The sequence below is a fragment of the Oryzias latipes genome, chromosome 10 (assembly GCF_053564925.1).
Source record: "Oryzias latipes strain Hd-rR chromosome 10, Olatipes_Hd-rR_3.1".
In the NCBI taxonomy this organism is placed as follows: Eukaryota; Metazoa; Chordata; class Actinopteri; order Beloniformes; family Adrianichthyidae; genus Oryzias; species Oryzias latipes.
The window spans coordinates 21,797,316-21,813,433 of record NC_136246.1 but is presented as its reverse complement, the minus strand read 5'-3'; the positions used below and the strand labels follow the sequence as shown (position 1 = coordinate 21,813,433).

Sequence of the window (16,118 nt, the reverse complement as noted above, 5' to 3'; positions counted from 1 at the left end):
TATTAAAGTTGAAGATCCCTCAGTAGGGTGAAAATGTTCATGCATAATATTTTTTAATGGCATGCTGAAGGCGACGGGTCAAAGCAAACAGTTATAGTACAACAAAGGGTAAGTAAGGGTGAAGCAGGTGAGACGCAGGATATGTGCTCCATGCGCGCCTCTTGGCCATCCCTTGCACGCAGCCTGGCTGTTAGAAATGAGGAAATCAGACAATCAGAGTGTAGTTTGTTTGTGCATCCTATGTATCACCTGCAATGTAATCACCTGTAATGGGCCAGTGCTTGCACCTTACTAACAACTTGAGTGTAGCGTAAGGGCACCGTACAATTTTATCACCCATATGTCATAAGTGCATGTGACTTACAGTATGCTTACAAATACTTCACGATACACACACGACAATGGTACGTTCCATTTTCATGATTTCACTTAAGGTGGCTCCACGAGCCGCAAGGGAACTGTAAGACACACCTGTGTTGTCCTTATGATGTCTACAACCCTCTACAGGCCCGGACAATCTAAAAAACCCACTCTTTCAAGTCAACTCTCATATGGGTGCATGTGACGAAGGCCTTAACTGGAGTTTTTTGGGTCATTGGTTTTTATTGGAGTTGTGCTTTTGCTGCCAATTAATTGCTGTAAGCCCTTTAAGGCCTTGACTTATAAATACACATTTTTGTCTTTGTCTTGTAGCTTCACTTAACTGCTGAAACTTTGGCTTTACTTATTTATCTCCTATATCTCTTTCCTGTTTTTAGGGATCCCAATAAACCGGTTCCCCAGGACACCAAGTTCATCCACACCAAGGCCAACCGTTTCGAGGAGGTGGCATGGTCCAAGTACAACCCGCAAGACCAACTGTACCTGCATATCGGCCTGAAACCCCGCGTGCGTGACCACTACCGTGCCACCAAAGTGGCCTTCTGGAAACACCTCGTGCCCCACCTCTACAACCTACATGACATGTTCCATTACACATCAACCACCACCAAAGTGCCACCCCCAGAGACCACACAGAACACCTTGTCTACCAAAAGGCCATTCAATACCAAACATCCCCCCATGTCACCAGCCTACAACAGCGAGGATAAAAGCTCCTGGAACGATAATGAGGAGGCGGGACCTATTGTCGTGGAGAACCCGAGGGATTACTCCACCGAGCTCAGCGTCACCATCGCCGTCGGAGCCTCTCTACTGTTTCTCAACGTCCTGGCTTTCGCAGCGCTCTACTATCGCAAGGACAAGCGGCGCCAGGACCCCAGCCACGGGCAGCCCAGCCCACAGCGCCAAACCACCTCCAACGACATAGGCCACCACGCGCCTGAGGAGGAGATCATGACGCTGCAGATGAACCAGACCCACCACGAGTGTGAAGCGGGAAACAGCAACGAAGGAGCCCTGCGCTTGACCTCACTCCCCGACTACACGCTCACTCTGCGACGCTCTCCGGACGACATTCCCCTCATGACGCCCAACACCATAACCATGATTCCCAATTCACTGGTGGGCATGCCCAACCTGCATCCATATAACACCTTCACGACTGGCTTCAACTCCACTGGCCTACCGCACTCCCACTCAACCACCCGAGTATAGCTTTAAGGTGTCCAGGGGACAGCAGGTGCAGACGGCATGGGGGAGAAGGCGGCGGTGGCATGTCAGAGGGGGATGAAGGAACGGCAGAGAGGATTGTATTTTACAAATATCACAGGGAAGGGGGAGATTGCAGAGGGAGGGGTCAGTGTTGGATTAAAAAACATGGAGATTCACCGGACTTTCACTAAGTGGAGAAATACTAAGAACTCTATGTGGATGTCAAGTTGTGCAGAGCTGCCAAAATCAAACTACTTCCCTTCTACTGACGAGGAGAAGGAGTCTTTCTGCAGTTTTTTTTCTAAATGTAATCATTTTAAAAGCCTTTTTAAGCAGACTATGGAGAACTCAACCCTTCATTTTTTCTTGAATTCATAACAAAAATAAAGAGAAGTGCTTTTTATTTCCCATCCCCGCCCCCTGCAGGAGTCGCATCTAAAACAATGGCCTCTTCAATATTTGTGAAATGTTTTGAATTGCTTCTTTGTTTGGTTTTATGTTTCAATGCCTTACAAAGCTTGTACTTTTTTGGTATTCTTTTTCACTCTTGAAGACTACTCCACATGGAGCGTGATACAAGCCGATTCGACTAAAAACTTGAGAGACAGAATCCAGAACGGAAATCCAGAGGTTGTGCAGATGTAGAGCTTTTTAAGCTCAATTTGTGCAACTATTTTGTTGTTTTTTTGCGTACCAACACAACAGACATGGGAGACTGTTGTTGTTGGGTTTTTTTTCTTGAGCACTTGTAAAAGTTACTTGTGGTTGACTTCTCTTGCCAAGAGATGAGAAGGAGATAAATACTTTGTTGCTAAGATTGTTTTCTTTAGGTAAAAAGTGTATCTTTTAGAGTCCATTTATCTGTTAAGCTATCAGATATTATCTCCATAAAGGGCACACGCTGCTTGGAGCGCCGGTTGAAGATGATTTCTCATTCCCTGCGTGTGAGCCTGTGTGCCAGCCTGAGATACAGGAGAGGACACATTGTTGGAAAGGGTCGGGTTGCAAGTGAGTGCATGCGGGAGTCCATTCGCCACCTTTTAGTTGTGCGTTGGATTTTTAAGCATTTTTTTATTTGCATTTTTGTTCATATTTGGAATGTGAGTGATTTTATGTGGGTGTGTGTTGAGGTTTTTCTTGGGTTTACCACCAGTAGTGTTTCTGCATTTTTAGGTGTCTGTCTTTGCAGCATAGCACCTTTGTTACTTTGAAAGTTCTAAATGTCTAATTTTGCTTAAAGATTACAAAATAAATCTATAATTTTATGTGTAAGAGAAAAAAAAGTTAAAGATTCAATTGAACTAACTGACATGATTCCATCGACTTTGTAAGTTTCACTTTGAAAGCAGACAGTGGCCTGTTTGCACTGATTAAGCCTACGTCAGTGCACACTTGTATTTCTTTGAATATATATATATATATATAAATATGGGCATACATACATATATGTATAGGGCTTCTATGGAGATATCATTCCCACCTACAAAACCAATTGAAACAGACTCAAAAAAGCACCAACATTATTTCTATGTATTGCTGTTGTCCTTTGAAATATAACAAGCCAAGAACACTCAAGGTGTCTTTGTTAGAGCTCTATATGTATATTTATGTATAAAATATTTAATATTTATTTATGTATACCAGATGCATAAATGCTGATTGTGCCATGTGCCAAAATTGAAATTGTAAAAAAAAAAAAAAATGGAGAATATAAAGTTTCACTAAACTTTTTCCTCTCTTGATCAAAGTTTTTCTGCTCACTTTTTGAAACTTGAAAGTTACAGAAAACTCTTGCAACAAGTGCTGGCATACCCCCAGGACCTCCCCTCACTCATACTCTCTTCTCCTCATCTTTTCTTGTATTTTGCTCAAACCCTGAAAAAAAAAAAACACAGCTCTGGGCCAATCTGCTTGTATTTCACTGTAATACATGCAAAATACTGCTGCAGCAGTGGGAGACTGTGAAAAGATTGCTTTGATGCACTCACACTGCATCCTATTATATGTTAATCTCAGGGAGAAAACTGGATATATTGAGTCTGTGAGTAAAACTGACAATTTCCATTAAACATCTCGCCGCAGCACAGATTGTCTCCTTGCGTTACAGCAAAGTGCAGTAATGCAACCTGAGCAGAGATCCTAGATCAACATAGCAAGTTCTAGATACATGCTACACACTTCAACACTTTTATGAAGGATGCTATTATGGCTCCATCTTGTATTCAATAAGTGGAGAAGCTAAAAAAGCCAGGTGTGCAGTCCTCTCTGCTGATTGTCCATTCTGCAGGAAGAGTTGTTCCAATCTTATACCTTCTGTTATTTTCTTGATCTGTTTTTTTTCTAACCCACAGGCTAAAAAAAGAAAAGAAAAGAAGTTTGGTCAAAATTAGACGGTACAAATTTTACATCAATACGTTTTCTGTCCACAAAAATGAACAAACAACACAACAATTGATATTTTATTTACAAAATTGTTATAAACTGTTAAAAAGGTATAATAAGGGTGCAAAAATTGGTATAAAGTGGTTCTTGATAACGTTTTTTTGTCGTTTTATTTTACACATCCAACCAAACGCTGAATGGATCAAAAAGTGTGACTTACCATCAGCAAACAATTGTGGGCTTTGCATTTCATCTTTGAAGTTTTCTGCAGAGGAGGCGAGTTTTATTTTTCTTTCTTTTTGTGTATTTGCAGTGAAACGATGTGTGACCCATAGAAACAAATCTTCAGATATCATCATCCAACCATCAGGCTCTCTGCATCCATTCGCTGCATGCCATTTCTGAGTTCAGCTCAAGTTTGATCTTCAAAAGAAAAAAAACAGCAGATAACGTCTAAAGGAACAAGGAGTACTTCAGAGTTGGTCAGCTTCGCATAAATGTGAATATGACTCCACAGTCAGTTCCTTTGTGTTGAAGGAGATTCATTATGCAATTTTTTTGTAATACCAGCTTCTGCGGTCGAAGGACTACAGCACCCCTACTCCCTTCTCTCTACACCTTTATTCCTTTCTGACAGTTTTACAAACACCTTCATTGTGTTCTTTTTTGAGATTATTGAGTTTTGCTTTTCATACAAAGGAAAATCATACCCTCAATGGCCCTTAAAAACTTTTTTGTTAAGCACAAAAGACCACAAAGAAAAATTATTGACAATTGTATTCAAAAACACTTTTATTTATCTAGTTTACAGCTTAGCCTCAGACAGTTGGTTCTGGTTCCCTTTTATTAGGTTGTAAAAATCGTTGTAAAGCAGACAGAAGCTCAATTGTCGTTATTGATTACGATGCACCCAAGATGCATGATTTGTTTGTTTGATTGACCATTTTAAATGTTCAAACCAAAGATCATGTTGCTAATTGGTATCTTTTTTTTATTTTTACTAACACTAGATTCTGCTGGTTTATCATTGAGGCAAAATTCATTAACATCCCCCTCCGATCATAGTTTGATCTGTTTTAAAAGTGTTCCCAGTGGTCTTTTATTATGATTATGCCACTTTTATCCCAAATCAAAAAACCTGTGTTGTTTTTTTGGACATAATTTCTACAGAGCGGCAGTAGTTCATCAAAAATTTGCCTCTAAGCAGTGAGCGGGACTATTTTTTCCATAATGCTTTTGTTTACACTCTTTCCCGCTGGCTTACAGCCCCTCACAACCTCATGCTAACATTTCTGGTACAACAAAAATGGTGTGCAATATTGGAGATATACAGCCGTACAGTTTTTAGTCTGATGCCAGCTCAGATGAGGAAAACAAAGACATACATGGATCTACTTGTCTACAGGTAGATGCATCAGAATGGAGCTGGTTTGTAGAGCATACAAAACAACTACAAGCTTTTTTAAACACTACTTTTTTTCCGTTTGCTCCTGATTCACTATTATTTGAATAAGAAAATACTCGGAAATGCAGTTTTAAGCTTAATTTTGCCACAAGAACATGTTAAAAAAATTGTATTTTATTGTATTATATTTTGGAAATTGAACCTCCAAAATAAAGTTGGGTGACCAAAGAAACAGCAGAAAAGGCTTTGCTGCTGTCAGCAAATTATGAAACATAAGTTTCATCCTCTCATCAGAGAACAGTGAATGCAGCATGCTGGGAAAGTAGAGTTCAGCAGGAATCTCCAGATCTCAAATATAAGTCTGTATTTTTGACTTGTTATATTTTCTAATGATACTGATGATATTTCCTTTAACCCTTGTGCTATCCTAGGCACTTAAACATTGGGAGTTGGGTCATTTAGACCCCACAAGACAGTGTGCTGAACCTTATTTCTTCAATGATTTGTGAACCTCACTGGTGCCCATGGATTACATGAAATCTTTCCACCTTTATCCACCTTTGTCATGGTAGGGAGAACATGTCAATGCAAGGGGGGGGTCATCTAAGATAGCACAAGGGTTAAATCAAGTATATTTTTTTCTGTTTATTATCTGTCCCCTTTAAGCATGCATTAAGATTTGACTGTTATTTTAAATACTTTTATCCATATTGGTACATTATTTGTTTTGAACTGTTGATTTACATGTAAAACTGTGTCCAATGGCATTTCTGTTGTTGTTCTTGACATGTTGCAGTTGGATTTACCAAGCTTACATCTTAATCAAAATAGATTTAGTGCATGTGTGTGTATCTGGGGTTAGACTGGGGTAAGGTCCCCACTTTAACATGAACAGTGGCACAGACTTCAAAATTAGGCAGCGGAGTTAAGAGTGAATTTTCAAAAAGGAGAAATGTCATGGGAAGGCAAGTTGTGTCTTACAATTTCCCATATGTGGTCAAAGCTGAGCAGATGTCGCCGAGCATTGGCAGGGAAAGACCTGGTGGCTTCACAGAGACAGTTTTTGATATGCTGCCCTGTGAAAAGACACATAATTAAGCGCTGGCCCACTGTAGAAAGCCAGGAAAACTGCGGCGGTGTGCTGCACAGAGGAAATGGGGTCACACTCATTATGTGAATACCTGAGGGCTTGATCAAATTAGCCTAAATATCTTACAACCAGACTCATCTAAAAGGAAAAGAAAATAGGGTGGGGGGACTTTAAAACAGATACATTTTTTTAAAGTCAATTTTATTAGTGTTTCACTAATCACATCATCCAAAGATGGCCCGGAAAGCACAGATGTGGTAGGTCTCTCTCGACAGCAGCAAAGACAAACCCAGTCTGCGAAATGAATGTGCCAAATCAGATAGTGCCACCCGCTGGGAAAGGTCTGCAGATGTGTGTGTGTGTGTTTCATGTGTATGTGTGAAGAGCTTTACTTCCACCACGGAGAACATGTTATTAATTATATTTCCTCTCACTTCTTTCCTCACCTCCATCTCTCGCTTCCCATTTCACTCTGCCTGCTTCCTCCAGTCGGTGCAAATGTTTTCTTTAGTTCGATTTCTTTTTAACACCTTCACACAAAAACGCACTTTAAGCAGCTCCCTCTCACACAGAGACATTTTGCCCATTACTTCCTCCATCTCTGTTTTGTAAAAACATGATTGCTCAGTCATTTAAAGAATACAGTTTGGAATATTTCTCAGCGAACGGCAATAAATGAACTCACTGACCAAACTTTGAGGTCAACCTTCTCTCCAAGAATAAGAAACTTATGAATTTTGTCAAAAATCTTTGCAAATTTATTGAACAGCTAAATCCAGTCGAGACTATAAAACTCCATCGTCTAACTTTTTATTATATTTGAACTTACAACTTGTGTTTGGAGGTAAATATTTAAATATCAGGGAACACAAAAGAACATTTATGTGACTAAAAAAGAATTTCACAGTGGGTCCAATGCAAAAAGAGGGAGCGTTATTTTTTTTTTGCTAGTTCTAAGCAAATATTTAGAATTTTTGGTAGTTCATTTTGATTGCAGTGACAATAATCTAGTCTAATAAGTGGATATGACTGATGTTAGAACAAAATATGAACACAAATAGGTCCACCTTATAAATCCCCATTAAATCTAAATTTTTAGAACAAAAATCTACATTTTTGTTACAAAGACATTGACAATCAATGCCGGTCTAAAATTCATTGAACTCTAAAATAAAATCCTTAAAATTGAACCGAAAATTACATTGCGTTTTGAGGTTTTTGAGTCTTACATAGTTTTTTTTTATAGCAAAAGGATTCTGACTGATCTGTCTGATTTGAATGACCAATTTATTATTTCTAGATCTTACAGCTCTTAATAAGACAAAGGTTGTAGAGCAAAAATGCTGTCTAACAACTTAAAACTATATCCTGAACGTCTAAGGTATTAAATCTTTGTAAATTTCAAATAGTTGGCAGTGTTCTGTCTGTGTGGAGTTTAGAGATTCTCTCTGTGTTTGTATGGGTTTTCTGCAGGCACTCCGGCTTCCTCCCACAGTCCAAAAACATGCTTCATAGGTTGATTAGTGACTAAATTGTCCCCTAGGATTGAATGTGAGTGTGTTTGTTTGTATGTGTCTGTATGTATATGTGTGTGTGTGGGTGACCCTGCATTGGACTGGAAAACTGGGGTCTGCCCCAATCTTCACCCTAAAGTAGCTGGGATGCGCTCCAGTGGCCCCCGTGACCTTGCACAGGACAAAGCACAAATAGAAGATGGATGGATGATGCAAAAGCAGTTTTTATGTCTAAATGTTTTGCCAGAATGAGGTTCAGAAGGTTGAAATACAGCAATAGAGTGTGAAAGGCATTTATAAAAAAGCTGGTTTCAAAAAATGTAAACAAAAAAAATCACATCACAGGATGCAACATCGAAAACGTTTAATACTTTATTGCATTTAAACAAAAGTCTAAAAAACGGGACGAAAAACGGAAAAACTATGTAAACAAAATTACCTAAAGCTCAGTAAAGTAAAAAAAAAAATGTTATTACCAAGAAAATGATAATAAAGAAACGTATATCCACTGATGTCATGTAGGTTCTTACGGAAGAGGATTAGGGCCACGGAGAAAGAAAAAAAAAGGGCATAAAATCCTTTGACTTTAATCTCAAAATTCTGACTTTTTCTCAGAATTCTGACTTTTTTTCTCACAATTCTGACTTTACTTGTTGTTGTGCCAACTGCTTGCAAATCCTATTTATTTTTCTAATTCCAAAATTTTCCAAAGCAAACTGAAATTATTTGTATCCTTTTTCAAGATTCTAACCAGATGAAGCATATCACTGTGGTGAGAAGAGTGGTAAAAAAACAAAAAAACAACAGAGCAACCACCCCGACATGGTGCACTGGGTGCCATATCCTTTAATTATAACAAACCCAGATTGTGTAGTTCTTCCCTCGTAGCTCCTAAAGCCAGCAGAACGAGATACCACAGTGTGTTCAGTGACAAATGCTCATTATGAAGATGGAGTCCAGAGAAAAAAACTCATTTAAAAAGCTGACAAAGTACACATCAAATTTACTAAAAACTGTGTCTGTTTCATGAAGGCTTTGAATAGTGCCGAATTTCTGTGGTTGCACCAAAAAAGGGGAAAAACTCTACTCCAGACCTTTTTACGTGGAGGTTTGTCAGCATTAAATTAATGCAGCAAAGGAGGAACAGAATAAGACCAAATGCAATGTGGCATTCAGCAGCACAGAAAGACTGTCGGGGGGGTTACCACAGGTGCAGTAAACAAGAGTAGCTGCCTATAGTTCATCCAGTACAAGCATGCTCACCTGCCCCCAGCCTAAAGCTGCATGTCGACCATATAATGATCAGCCCTTCTGCAAGATAGATAGCCAGGAGATTTCACTGAGCCTGCTGAGACTAAAGCCTGCATGCCTCTAGTGTGTGGATGAAGCAGCAGCAGCGGGACACAAGCACAGTTTAAGCCTGAAGAGAGTTTATCTGCCATCCCGTCTGCAAATCCCAGATATCAGGTGGTGCTCCTCCATTGATCATTTCGCCCTCTCAGCGGTCAGGTTTGGACGGCAACCTTCTCAGTCCACACGACCTTTCATTTGTGCTCTAAGACTGCTTATCATTCATTATGTGGCAAGCTCTGCTGTAAAGACCCCCCACCCAACCACCAGCTGAGGCCTGAGACTGTCTCACAGTTGCATCAGCTGACATTCGCCATCAGATGGCAGTCCACTAATGCCTCTCTCTCTCTCCGATCAGGGGTTTCTGTTTGTAGAGGACAGTTGCATCAGTGGTGTCAAAACCCAGGCTACTGAGGGGCATCAGAAGATTTTGCAAAAGTACTTTGCCTCTCATTACCATGACTTTTATTGGGGCTAATTTGACATGTTCTGCTAATCCATGCTGGATGGTGAGTCACACATATTCCGGATCAAATAAGTTAAACCAGAAGGTGATGAAGCTCAACTTTGAGGTTAAGATGATCTCTTTCTATAAGGCTGAAGTGTTGACTTTGTTCAATAAATTTTTCCGTTTTTTACATGTTGTCAAAACCTCAAGCACGCCCTTTGATTATGTTTCAATTTAACTATTATGTTTGTCAGTGATCTACGGTGACCCTGAAATGCAAATCACACCAACAAATCATTTAAAGCAAAAACATTTTAAAGATTGCAAAAACAATTTTAAAAACGCAATAGTAACAAAACAACATTTCATTCAAGAACTGAAAACAATCGCATCGTCCAACTGATGATGTCCCATAATACCTACCTTTTCTGGTTTCTTCTTCTATTTGAATTATTAACATTTCATTTCAATTTCTGGAAATTACTTTTGTTTTCTGAATTTTTTGTGTGTCTTTTTTTAACCAGGAAAAGGTATTGGTAGTAAGGCACATTGCTGTTTGGATGATGACGCTTGTCCATTATTTTAACTAAAAGTTATTTTGCCTGATGCGATACTGAATGTGCTCCGTACTAATCATCAAACCATTATTACTATACGGACATTGAAGACGCATTTGTAAAAACCCAAACATCAAAAAATCAAATGTTGTCATCCAATCAGCGATGTCCCATAGTACCTACCTTTTTAAATTTTTTTATATTCTATTTGATTTCTGTCATTTACTTTTGTTTTGCAAAATGTTTCATTTTCATTTTATTTCACTCTTCTGGAATTTATTTTGATTCCTAAAATGTGATGTTGCTTTTTAGATTTGTTTTGCTCTTCTAACTGTTGTAATCTTTTTAAATGCTTTTGCGTCCAGTGATTTGTTGGTGTGATTTGCCCTTCAGGACCACCGTAGTTAGATGACCTTTTGAACCTACAAAGATTCCCTTTAATGGAACAGCCTTGTTAATGGCAGTTTCATTTCATCTCAGCTAAAAACATGCTACAGAAGGTCTCCTTTACCATAAAATCATTTTAATATGTTTTTTCATACTCTGATTTCAGCTGATTTTTTGTTCAAAAAACAAATTAAAGCCAGATATATTGTTGCAAAGGAATGTGGGAACACCAGCAATGTCAGCACTGCAGTTCATGCAGTTGGACTGCAAAATTTACACATCTGTGTCCTGCGACTGAGCTGAAACTGCTAACAGGCTCTGTACATTCCCGCAGCTGTGAAGATGCCCTGAGACCTCCTTTGTGAGCAAAAGCTTCTTAGCTTGCTACTTTACAGCCATTTCTATCCTCAGCCCGCCAGGCAGCCCGTGGTATTTGATAAAAATGTGTTATCTGTCACTTCCATTCACATATCAACATCTTCTTGTAGATCTTTCTTCCTCCTTTCCCTCATTGTTTCAAAAATACACTGTGCTAAAAGTCTGCATACTACACAAGCTTTAAATTAAAAAAAAAGAAAAGCTTTTTTTTTATTGTTTTTGTTTCTTTTTTTGCTTGAAAATTTGTCAGGGCTTTAAAAATAAAAGGGAATTGAAAGAGGAAGGGAGAAGCAGCGTGAAGAAATCCCCGGACAGCAGTGATGTAATGGATCATTTTAGGACCAGAAGGCTGAATGATTCACATTCTTCCAGACTGAACTCCTTCTGCAGGATTTACAGTGGTTTCCTCTCCAGCACAATAAGATCGTCGTCAGGGAACAAAACAGGAAATGACACGGCAATAGGTCACAATTAGGATTTACGTAAGAGCAGCCAAGAATTTCCAAACAAACAACAAACGTTCAGCTTGAAATAAGGAGGCAGTCATTTATGTAATACTTAGAAAATGTTTATTTAAATCACTGAAGAGTGTTTATCATATTGAATTTAAAAATGCAAAAACACTCAGACAGTTTGTTTGGCAATGCTAAAAGGGAAAAGGATATTTGGAAGCAGAATGTTTTCAATCTGAAAGAGAAAAACGGAAACTGTTCTTTCTTTAGAAAGCTGCTGTTATCTTATTATGGAACCTACATATACCTGAGTGCTGTATATAGGCTTAAAGTTTCAGTGGGAAATTTATTAACTTGGGATCTCGGTATATCAGACCTTAGTGACATGCACCCGTATATGGGGTTACCCCATGCGCAGGCTGCGGGTTGTCTGAGCCCATAGAGGGCTTTGAAGAAAAATTATAACTTTTTTGAATAAATACATGTTTGTTTAAGTTAATTAAGTTTTGTCATTTTTCATCAGATAAGGATGATAGTGCACCAAAAGTAATGATAGAAAAGGCCACAGAAACACAAAGAAAAGGTGTTTTCTAAACCAAAACATGGGACTATATGGCTCTCACTGGGGTTGAGTCTGTAAGAAACTGACCCAAATGGCACTTTTATTTTGAAAGGTTGGAGTTCCCTGAGTTAGACCATTGAGACAGTAGAACTGTGAGTCTCCACCTGATCATTTTTTAAAGTTGTCTATCAACCAAAAATAAAAAAAAATTTAGGTTGAAGTCATGTGTTGAGTCACTTAAACAGTGATGATCTCAATCTCCTTTGAGTGAATTTCTCTTCTCATTCCTGGTTGGGTTTTTCTCACATTACAACACAGCCATGGTTTTGATGCTGAATTTTGTGAGAAAATGTGGTTGCGTCCCTTTGTTATTTTTTTTCTCTGTGGAGCTCTGCCATGAACTGGCAACCTGTCAAGAGTGTTCCTCATCCCTTGACAACTGGGATTTATTCCTGCAGCCTAAGACTCTGAAAAGTGTTGGGGGAGCAAAAAAAATTACTGAAACGGTGGGAATCTTTCACAAAGACAGCCATAGAGCCTCCTTTTATAATTAATGATTTTAGACATAAGTCTCACCACAAGTAGAAATATGCACGTTTCTGCTGCACAACACAATGAGTCTTGGTCAATACTGTCTTTGCCGCTTGGTGGGGAAAATTACAGGTATTTAGTATATATTACTTTGGTGTAATTTGATTACTTTTATTGTAATATGATTATTTAAAATCCAATCTGATTACTTCACATGTAGTCTGATTATTTAAAATCTTATCTGATTACATGTGTAGTCTGATTAATTTACATAAAATCAAATTACTTACGAAGTGAATGTATTACTTTCAATGCATCTGATATATCATCAGAAAGTAATCATACTTTTAATGTATCCAGTTACTTTTGATAATGTTTGAATTATGTAAAATGTACTCAATTGTATGTTGTTAAATGTACTTGAGTTTATTGCTTTGAAAGTTTCACATTTGTAAAAAATCAGACAAAACTCTTTTAAATATAACTTAGAAAATTGACAACATGCTCCCAGTTTTAAAAACAGAACCAGTAGCAGGTGATTTTCTTAAAATGAAGAGTGAAAAGTGTCAAGATGCATATAATAACTGTAAGGATTGTGTGTTTTGTTTGAACATTCATCAAGGAATCTTCCTTTTAAATTTGATTTTTTCTTCTTAATACTTTTCCAGAAAATGTATGTGAAATTGAAAAGAACAACATTTATGAATTAGTAATGTGTCTGCTGCACATTTGCATTTTGTAGTCTTGAAAATAAACGTATCTGGTTTTCAATCTAGATCGAATTTTTAAAAAGCAGTTTTTAACTTATTCACCAAATAAGATTACTGAAAGAAATTTTATTGTTAACAAAGAGGGTTTTCTTCGCATGAAATTACAGTCAACTTTGACAGAGGGGAGTTTTGACCCAAAACGCACCACAATAAAACCACTAAGTTTCAACCATTGAAAGATAGTCAGGTGTTCCCTCACAAATTAATTAGCCTTTGCGAATTGAAACTTAAATTTCCGCAAATGTGACTGGGAACAAAATATAAAAAAAACACCCCCGGCCCATTACCACCTTGCCACATGCTGGCTCTTTCACTCCGCTGAGCGCCTGTTCCATTGGCCACCTCTCTGGCTATTGCTTAAGACCGATGCAAGACCAATGAAAAACTGCTAACAAACACTGATGAAATCAATGGATTCTATCTGAAGGTGCAGCTCTACCAATATTGAGATGTTCCCACTCTGTGAATGTTAAGAAAGAATTTATATTTTATTTCTCTTCAGTCTTCACACAATGCTTTAACTGGGTTAGGGAGCCACACCGCTTGAAAGGAACTTGTTGAACTGAAGTAAAATTGTGGTTTAAAGAGAAACTTTGCTGGTCTTCTTTTGGAAGACTATTGGTTGACTGCAGCCAAGGAGTTCCTCATTAAACATTACTCATTTTTCCACAACATACCTGTGTGAACTCAGCTTTTTAAAACTGACCGTAGGAAAAACTGCTAACAGAGAAAATGAAAGATGTTGAAGAAAAGCTTTGCTTTTTTTTCAATTTTGCTGGGATATTAGTACGGTGGCCAACAGGGCTCACACTACATACAAAAGAAAAAAACGCAACGGCATTACCCGAAGCACAATGAAATTACCCGCAACACAACGACAGAACCGCAGCAATAGCATTAACCTCAGCACAACGGAAATGAGGACTTTTTTTCCCACCGGCGGAAAAAAAATAATTCAGTTTCAAACAATTCGGTGTGACGGAGTTTTAGGGCCACCAAAAGAAGTAAAATTACGAGAAAAAGCTCGTAATTTTACGAGATTAAAGTGGAGGTGAGCCTACAGTGCAGCAGCAAGGGAACGTTGCGCAGCAGCAGAGCAGACCGACTAAACTTAATTGAACAGGTGAGCTGAATGTTTATTGATAACGTTCCAAATGTCTGGAAGCTCATTTGTTTGATTTACCATTTATTAATGTTTTATTTATGGATGGTTTGCATGATCTCTGCAGCCCGATTAAGCTGTCGCCAACGGCGTCGGTATCCCTGCAGCTGTCCCCTTGAATCCTTTCTTCCTCCATTAAAGACAAGATCTCTACGTCTGTGTGACGCTTCTGTCTGAGGAGGAGCATTTTTGGGGATTGTGAATGTTCTAATGCTAATATAACAGACCATTTTCATTCATCTTTATTGTTTATGTTGAAACGGGACGTTTCCTTTGGAGGAGGGGCTTACTTCCGCATTGATGTTCGGATGACAGGTTCATGACATAATGTGACAAATGAACTTCAGGGTGTGTGAATGCAAAGGAAAATAAAGGCTGAAGCGGTCCTCTACACCCAAACGTGTCTCTGAGCTCCTTATTTTACATATGAAACTCCGCTTTACCAACAACGATCCCAGGAAAGCCGGCGGGTAATTTCGTTGTGCTTCGGGTATGCTGTTGCGTTGTTTCTTTTGTGTGTAGTGTGAGCCCTGTCGGCCACCGTATATTAGCTCTGTCCTCACCTTAACAGGTCCACACTTAGTGGAATACTTTTAGAAACTATAACCATATTCTATACTAAAACTAAATTCTATGCTGGATTAAACTAAAGTGTCATATGGTGTTTTAGTGGTGTGCTCCAGGATTTTGTCATTCCAAAAAGGTTCCATGGCTCCATAAAGGTTGATAAACACTGGTCTACCAAGTGTTTTTCATTAAAAAAGAAAAAACCCACTCATGTTTTCTGTGCTATTAACATGCTCTTTTTGCATTTTTCTGATGATGGAGGACATACATAAAAAATAAGCTTAAATTTGAATTTCTAATTATTCCTTTATTCAAATTGTGACAAAAATATGTCGCTCAAAAATGTATGGCTAGAGAAACTCCAGTATTGCCGTTTTTGTTGCAACAGGAATGCTGGGTCAGGGTTGTGAGGGGCTGTAAGCTGTGGGAGAGTGTTAACAAGGGGGATGATGGGAAAACAATGGGATTACTTTACCACTAATGGCCACGCCCCGAATTTAGAGGAGAATTTCTGATGAACTACTGCCGCTCAGCAGAAACGATGTCCTAGAAAACACAGTTTACAGTTTTTTTTTTATTGGCTAAATACAGCATAATCACAATTAAAACATCACTGAGAACGATTTGAAAATAGATCAAAAGGTGATCAGAATGGGACTTTAAAACCTTAGTTGTGTGTTTTTCATATATTCTTCATAAATCTGCATTGTTTTAAAACGTGACAAGTTCATGTAGGGTTCAAGGTCCTTTGAGTTGTGTGGAGCCTGAATCCTTTGGATGTTTATGTAACATCCAGCATGAATTTGACGTTTCATTGTATTTTGGCTTGGTGAGTGTGCATGTGCGTTGCGTTTGGCGGTTAAGCGAGCTAATTCCTTGGGAGAGCGTGTTAGCCCGGGCCATTTGGGGAACTCACAGGGGATAGGCGTTGCTCCAGTCTCTCATCAGGCAGATGACAGAGGACTACGTG

The 16,118-nt window shown here is 38.7% G+C and overlaps 1 protein-coding gene across 4 annotated transcripts in view; it reads left to right on the top strand.

Annotated features, from left to right (window-relative positions):
- The window catches only part of nlgn3a (neuroligin 3a), a 185,617-nt gene extending 182,741 nt beyond the window's left edge, over positions 1-2,876 (top strand). For 3 of the 4 annotated variants that reach the window (XM_078953475.1, XM_078953474.1, XM_078953473.1), the window contains one exon: positions 759-2,876. In XM_078953475.1, coding sequence (XP_078809601.1) covers positions 759-1,596 — 838 coding nt within the window. In that variant the 3' untranslated portion in view covers positions 1,597-2,876. The remainder of the gene's footprint in view (positions 1-758) is intronic. The other variant, NM_001177474.1, reaches the window with a different exon arrangement.
- The last annotated feature ends 13,242 nt before the right edge of the window (positions 2,877-16,118 follow it).